The 8,332-nt window shown below is 41.8% G+C and overlaps 1 protein-coding gene and 1 pseudogene across 1 annotated transcript; one reads left to right on the top strand and one right to left on the bottom strand.

Annotated features, from left to right (window-relative positions):
* Nucleotides 1-1,340: 1,340 nt before the first annotated feature.
* Nucleotides 1,341-2,285, top strand: LOC125365395 (olfactory receptor 1L6). Its single transcript, XM_048365426.1, has one exon. It carries the CDS (start codon nt 1,341-1,343, stop codon nt 2,283-2,285), a length of 945 nt encoding a protein of 314 aa, XP_048221383.1.
* A 3,601-nt stretch (nt 2,286-5,886) lies between these two features.
* On the bottom strand, nt 5,887-6,757 carry LOC125365396 (annotated as a pseudogene).
* Between the last annotated feature and the right edge of the window lie 1,575 nt (nt 6,758-8,332).

Below are 8,332 nucleotides of genomic sequence, written 5' to 3'. Positions count from 1 at the left end.
GAATCGAACCCAGAGCTTCATGTATACAAGGCAAGCACTCTTGCCACTAGGCCATATCTCCAGCGCACAAGAAAACATTTTTAGAGACTTTGGAGAAGTAGGAGAAAAGGATATTGTGTTTTAAGGAAGGACAAAAGGAATGCATTATTTCTGAGATCATGAAAGTCACCTTATTAACTAGGAAATTCAGAAATGTTCTTTCCAGCTGTGTTGTGCACAGAGGCCAGATCAAGGTCAAGCACTGTCCTTTTAAACATAGCTGCTTCAGCTTCTTGACTCCATCCTTCCTGTACCACATGAACTCTTTTCACTGTCTAGAAAGCTTTTTCTGCCTACAGAAGAGTATGTCTATTTGATGAAATCCTGTTCATTCCCCAAGACCCGGTTCACGTCCCACTTCTCTATTTTCTCCCCAAATTCCTCCAAGAAGAATAATTCATTACTATTTGGTTTATAAAATTAGAAAAGTACTAATAGCTCTGCACGATATTCTAGACCAAACTGAGGGTAAGAAGCTTATCTCCTTGCTCTCAGTGTCCAGTACAAGGGCAGCAAACCATATCCCTTGGTTCAATCCAGCCCACCACTTACTTTGTTAACTTTATTGAAACATAGCCATGGCCATTCATTTACATATCATGGATGGCTGCTTTTGCACTACAATGGCAGAACCAAGTAGATGCAAAAGAGACCATATGACTCCAAAACTGGTATTTAAAACATGCCTGGTTACAGAACACATTTGTCAGTTCCTGATGCAGCACTCAATGTGTGGTGAAAATGAATAGTGAATGCAGTAAGTTTTTCTGAAGATATTTTAGACTGCTATTTGGATGGCCTAGTTCCTACCTCTGCCCCAGTTTGTCCAAACAACTAAAGATGATGGTATGGTAAATATTTTGAGCATTTATTATGTGTCAGGTACTGTGCTAAGTACTTTAAACCTTCCATTTATTTTATCCTCATGACCAACTCCAGTGATAGATACTAGCATTGTCTTCATTAAAGAAGAAGTGGAAGCTCAGAGAGCTCACATTACCTTAGTGGCATATCCAGGACTCAAAGTGAGGTTTAACCTATTCTAGTTTGGGATTTACCCTCTACCTATTTTCTGAAGTTTAGTTTCTTCATAAAATTGAGATCGTTGGATAAGCAATGTGATTTTCACTGCATTTCAGCAAGCATATGTGCGTGTGTGTATGCACATACCCATTTTATATATACTCTCTGTGGACAAACAAAAATGTATACATGGAATGTGAATGTACAAAAAGTTTACCTGAAGCTCCCAAAACTTGGACTGTCTCATCTCTCCCCATCAAGGTTCCACCTGGCACCCTATGGCTCTGGGCAACCTCACATCCCCCCCAGAGTTCCTCCTCCTGGGCTTGATGGATGGTCCAGACGCTCACCCACTGTTGTTCCTGCTCTTCCTCGGTGTCTATCTGCTCAATGCCCTGGGCAACCTGAGCATGGTGGTGCTGGTGAGGTCGGATAGAGCCCTGTGCGCCCCCATGTACTACTTCTTGGGTCACTTGAGCCTTGTGGATGTCTGCTTTACTACGGTCACAGTCCCCCGATTGCTGGCCGTCCTGCTCCACCCCGGGCAGGCTGTGTCCTTCCAGGCATGCTTTGCCCAGATGTACTTCTTCGTGGCTCTGGGCATCACGGAGAGCTACCTCTTGGCCGCCATGTCGTACGACCGTGCGGTGGCGGTGTGCTGGCCGCTGCGCTACGGCGCGGTGGTGACGCCGGGGCGCTGCGCGGCGCTGGTGGCGGCCTCCTGGGCCGTGGCGCACCTGCACGCGCTCCTCCACACGCTGCTCATCGCCGCGCTCTCCTACCCCCGCTCCGCGCCCGTGCGCCACTTCTTCTGTGACATGACCGTCATGCTGAGCTTGGCCACCTCGGACACGTCCACGGCCGAGGCTGCCATCTTCTCCGAGGGCCTGGCCGTGGTGCTGAGCCCGCTGCTCCTCGTGTCCCTCTCCTACGCGCGCATCCTGGCGGCGGTGCTGGGCGTGCGCTCGGCAGGAGGCCGGCGCCGTGCCTTCTCCACCTGCGGGGCCCACCTGGTGGTGGTGGTGCTTTTCTTTGGCTCCGTCCTCTCCGTGTATTTCCGGCCATCAGCGGCCTACTCCGCTCGCTACGACCGCCTGGCCAGCGTAGTCTACGCCGTGGTCACCCCGACCCTGAACCCCTTCATCTACAGCCTCAGAAACAAGGAGGTCAAGGGCGCCCTGAAGAGGGGGTTCCGCCGCAGTGCTGCCTCCCAAGCAGCATAAAGGCAGATGAGCGTTAACCAACATTTCAACCTCTGCATTCCCAAAGCCTCCATCTCCCTTCCTCTCCTCTCTCCTCCCCTCCTCTCTCCCTTCCAACTCCACTTCAGTGTCCTCTCCTCTCCCTTCCTCTCCTCTCTTCTCTCCTCCTCTCTCCCTTCCATCTCCCCTTCAATCTCCTCTCCCTTCCTCTCCGCTCTCCCTTCCATCTCCCCTTCAGAGTCCTCTCCTCTCTCTTCTCCTTCCCTCTCCCTAACCCAGCACAGAGCACTGCTGCTGTACTGTCTGAAGGCTTGAAGCAAGGTCTGCTTTTAAATTCTGGAAGAATAAAAAGGGAAAGGAAGCCAGGCGCCAGTGGCACGGGCCTGTAATCCTAGCTACTCAGGAGGCCGAGATCTGAGAATCGCGGTTCAAGCCCTGGGCAGGAAAGTCCATGAGACTCTTATCTCCAATTAACCACCAGAGACCCGGAAGTGGCACTGTGGCTCAAGTTGTAGAGCGCTAGCCTTGAGCTGCAGAACTCAGGGACAGCACCCCAGGCCCAGAGTTCAAGCCCCAGGATGTACCAAATAAAAGGGGGGTGGTGGCAATGAAATTAAGGAAGGAGTCTTTGTGGAGAGGGAAGGAGGCGTGTACCACTTACCAGCAGTAGGTGGAGAAGAAGCCTGAGCAGCAGGAGGTTGATGGGGGATTTTAAGGAGAGTTTGTTAGACACACTTTGCTAAAGATCTGGGTGTTTTTACAGTGGCTTAAACTTTTTCCTTTTGTTCTATATGCACCATTTTCATTGGAGAAATTAAAAACGGGGAGATGGATAAAATTCTTCATCTACCCAAATCAACTTCTACTGCCATCCAGAGTCAATTATTAAATCTTTCTTCCTTTCCTTCTCCTACCCTATTGTGAAATATAAATATAATTTTATATATGAAAAATCTCCAATTTCTTTTTTATATGAAAGAAGACTTCTAAGAGGTATAGTCATAGCACTGCAAATAAAACACCTTCATTCTCAATCTTGGACTAGACATTTTATGGATTAATCAATCTCCTGCTTATAAATGTTAATAAATATTTAAATGTTTTTCTGATCACTCGCTATTAAAAGGATATAAAGGATATTTTTGTCATGAAAAACAATAAAAGCTAACACTTAGTGTAGCACCATTTGTAGCAAGCACTGTCCTAAGTGCTCCATGTATATGTCTCAATCAAATGGAAGATTGATTTAATGAGGAAAACGTTAGTATTCTCAATGCTCAATGGAGAAAAAAGCAGAATAGATGTCCCAAAGACCTAAGTCTAATAAGGTCATCTTCTTTTGTGATTTGTAATCTATTCAATCCTTTTTGTTTTACTGAATAAACTTTTAATAATATGTAACATATGTCCATATTTTCCCTTTGATCTTTATCATTAGTAACATCTGTTTTTATTAGCATGTAAATCTTATATTAATAAGGTTAACTGTAATATTTCAATGCATATAAACCACATATACTGATCAAATAATCATTTCCCTCCTCACTTTAATTTTTATATTGCCTCTTTTGCTGTTCACTTGGCTCCATTTTATCCATGTGACTCTTTATTTTTGCTTTTTATTGTTGCAAATACCTTTGTTCCATTTACCTTAATTGATATCAATATTGTGGTTTTTTTTTACTCCATTGATGTGTTCTACTTTCATGTTGGTTAATTCTTTCTTCCTTCCTCTTTTTTTTTTTTTTTGCAATATCTGAAACTCAGAGCTTTAGGCTCTCATTTGGATTTTTGTGCTCAAGAGTAGCAAGTTCATAAACTTGGACCACATCTCCATTTCCAACAATTAGTTGGTTAAATGGGGCTAAGTCTCACAGATTTGTCTGCTCAGGATGACTTTCATCTATAATACTCAGATCTCAGCCTCTTGAATAATTAGTATTATAGGTGTGTGCTACCAGAATACAGCTCATTCCCCAACTTTTAACTGTTAAGAATACATGTAAACCTTATATTCTACTTTATTTATTTCTTTGTTATTTGGATGTTTTCAAATTAGTATCTACTACTTCAGTAGTCAATAACTTTTAATAAAAAATAAAGTCAATATTGCCATTATTAGTAAGATTTGTTTTTTAAAGAGGATGTTTTAGAACATCATTTAGAAAACATAAAAATACATTAAATCAATATTTACTTTACATCCAGGGTAAGTATGCAAAGCATTAAACCATGCATTGGAGATATTAGAAGGCATCTGTATTCAAGACAATTATAACATACTTGGTAAGAAAAGAAATAAATAAGGTGGGGCTGGGAATATGGCCTAGTGTCAAGAGTGCTTGCCTAGTATACATGAAGCCCTGGGTTCAATTCCCCAGCACCACATATATAGAAAATGGCCAGAAGTGGTGCTGTGGCTCAAGTGGCAAAGTGCTAGCCTTGAGCAAAAAGAAACCAGGGACAGTGCTCAGGCCCCAAGTCCAAGGCCCAGGACTGGCCTAAATAAATAAATAAGGAAATTATTAAATTATTTCAGTATATATTCCAGGGGACAAAAACACATATCTAGGAATTGCAAATCGATTTCATTTCTGCCACTATATTGTATTATGGTATACTTGGGGCCACTATGTTACTGTCTGTAAAATGAGCAATGTATAGCAGAGTTCTATGGCCAGTTCTAGATTACACAACTTTAATTCAACAGAGGAGTTCATATGCAAATATAAATTTTATAAAAATAGAGCTGGGAATATGGCCTAGCGGAAAGTGTGCTTGCCTTGTATACATGAAGCCCTGGGTTCGATTCCTCAGCACCACATGTATAGAAAATGGCCAGACATGGCTCTGTGGCTCAAGTGGAAGAGTGTTGCTAGCCTTGAGCAAAAAGAAGCCACGGACAGTGCTTAGGCCCTGAGTCCAAGCCCCGGGACTGGCCAAAAAATTTTTTTTATAAAAATAACTAGTTCATCATGAATTGACAAATGATTTGGTTAGTTGAGAAGAGGAGATAACTTTAGAATATGAACATTAAGCAAATGAATAGTCAAGGCATAACAACAACAACAACAAAAACAACAACAACTAGGAACTGAATAGATTGAAAGAGGAAAAATGGGCCTGGAAAGTAAAAATAAAATTCAGTTGCATGTACATAATAAATTGAAAGACATTGAATAGGTATAATTGTAGAAGCAAAGTCCTGAAGCAGCTGAGGAATTTGAATGGGGGAGAAAAGTTAAAACTACTTTATAGCCTCTGAATACCATAAATATGAAGGCTAGATGGTATCATTTTATTCAACTTTTAATAAAGAGTACTCATGGTATATCAGGCCTTGGGTTACATCTCACCTGAATTACAGTGACAAAGTCAAGAGGTATGATAGACTCTTCCCTTGAATACCTTGAGAAAACTCCCCTGAAGTTAGTATTGGCATTGTATTAGTGGTACCAAGCTTAAGAGCTACTCTACTATTCAAAATACTGCTCATCTTAAATATTAAGCTCATGGTTGTAAAACATATTTTAATTCTTAGAGTCATTTTTGTAGAGAAAAGTGAATTATGTGCTTTGAAAAGACTCTTCCCAATGCTTCCTTTATGTCCTGGTTCCTAAGACTAAATAAAGGGGTTGAGCATAGGGGTCACCACTGTGTACATCACGGCCATGACGGTTTCCTTGACAGTAGAATTATTCGTTGAAGGGCACAAGTAGAGACCAATGATTGTCCCATAGAAGAGAGACACTACAGAGAGGTGGGAGCCACAGGTGGAGAAGGCTTTGCGGATGCCTCTGGCAGAGGGGACCTTTAGGATAGAGGACACGACTCGTGCATAGGATGAAAAGATCAACAGGAATGGAAAGATAATGACAAGCCCTCCCAATATAAATATCATCATTTCATTTATCTGAACGTCAGAACAGGTCAACTTCAGCAGAGCTGACATGTCACAAAAAAAAGTGGGAAATCACATTATCAGCACAGAAAGACAGCCGAGCCATGAGCAGCGTATGCAACAAAGAGATGATTGTGGTCAGCACCCAGGATAGTGACACTAGGCAGAGACAGAGTTTGGGGCTCATGATGCTGGTGTAGTGTAAGGGGAAGCAGATGGCCACATAACGGTCATAGGCCATGGCCACAAGGAGGAAGCTTTCAAGGTCTGCAAAGAGGAGGAAGAAGTACATCTGTGTCAGGCAGGCTGCATAGTGGATGGATGGGACTTGGTTCTGCATGGTCAGCAACAGTTTAGGAATGGTCACAGAGGAGAAGCAGAGGTCAGACAAGGACAAGTTACAAAGAAATAGGTACATGGGTGTGTGGAGATGAGAGTCCAGTCCAATGAGGATGATGATGAGGAGGTTCCCAAGGACAGTGGTAAGATACATAGCCAGGAACAAGACATAGAATGACTCTTGGTAATTTGGATCAATTGGTAAACCCAGGAGGAGGAACTCTGTGATGATAGTTTGGTTTCCTCTTCTCATGTTGCTTTATAAAACCTTTTAAAATTAAAATTATTTATATGAATATATGCACAGACACATATATTTACTGCAGAACTTTTAAAAATATTTTCTTGATTATGTAAAACATGGGAATCCTAAGAGTTCATTTTCTTATTTTATATGTCTTCTCCCAAGTATATGAATAAGTATTTACATAGAAAAAAGCATACTATGCATATGAAGTTATGGGTCAAATTCAACAATATGCAAGGTTTCTATAAGGATGTTCTATGTACTCATGAATCAGGGAAGGATGATCTGACATTAGGCAGAAGGGCTAGAAAACACTTCTGTATGTCTCTAGCTTAAGGATGCAATAAATATCTCATTTAGAGGGTCAGTTACCATTTTTGCCACTCAGGAATGATGACAAGCATGATGGTGGTGATAGTGATTGTAATGATGATGATGATGATGGTGGTGGTGGTGATGGTACTGATAACAAGACCACAACAACTTATCAGAGCTTATTCTTGCCAAATACTGGAATATACCATTAATATCTGTGAACTGATTTATATATCACAGCAACCTTATGAGATAAGATGTTATTATCTTCTTTTTATTAGATAAAGACACTTGTACTCATCAAGTAACTTGCCCAAGATCTCACAACAGAACTGAGACTTTAGCCCTGTTTTGTTTTTGTCCAGAAGAGTTCTGGAAATATGTTAGCCAGCCACTGGAGGCTAAAGAGGCAGTGGAGCAAGGAGCAGTGAAGAATTAGCAAATTAAAGGATTACCACAACCCTGAGCATTTGGCAGTTCCCTGTGCTGCCTAAATCTGTCATCCATGCCTGCTTTCTTGTCAGCCTGTGTGTATCATTCCTGCCCCCAAGAGACTCCCACCTGTTTATTATCCACTCACCTATCATGTTCCTCCAACCAGCTGTCTCAGTGGATGTGGGAAAGGAGATGACAGGGAAAAACTGATCAAACCCATGTCCTATGCTGCCTCATCCCAGGGGCTATTTAGAACCCAGGAGCTGCTCCAACTGTGGGACATGTTGGGCTCAGTTGGTGACTATTCCAAAGCATTAGAGACTTAAAATCTTAAGGAAATCTTAAACATTCCCAAAGCATTAAATCCAATTTTTTATTATTGACGCAATGGGAAAATGGCACCTCTACTTTTCCCTATTGTCTAAATAAATATTATTTCAGCTACATGAAAATCACATCCCTAGTCCCCCTTAAGTCTTCATGACCCAGAAGACAATAGTTAGGAAAGTAAGTATTAGAAAAGGAATGGAATTGGGAGAGCTATTCTAGGGATTATCAAGGAAAAGAGCTGAGACTGGGAGGATTCCATCATGGCTTTGATAGCATTTTAGTGCAGGATCCCTTTGCTTTGTTCCACTCCTACTAGCTTTCTTACGCTAAGCTTTCTCTTAATTGTAAATGGGACTATATCAATACTAATCTTGTCATGATATAGGAAAGAAAAAAAACCATATTATGTATTGAGACAATGTGCTGTGGTATTGGAAGGACTCACAATCATCATCATCATCAGGTTCTGTGATATGGATACAGTGTTTTCCCAAATATCTC

The sequence above is a fragment of the Perognathus longimembris genome, chromosome 17 (assembly GCF_023159225.1).
Source record: "Perognathus longimembris pacificus isolate PPM17 chromosome 17, ASM2315922v1, whole genome shotgun sequence".
Classification (NCBI taxonomy): domain Eukaryota; kingdom Metazoa; phylum Chordata; class Mammalia; order Rodentia; family Heteromyidae; genus Perognathus; species Perognathus longimembris.
The sequence above is the reverse complement of the archived record's forward strand: the minus strand, read 5'-3'. Positions and strand labels throughout refer to the sequence as shown.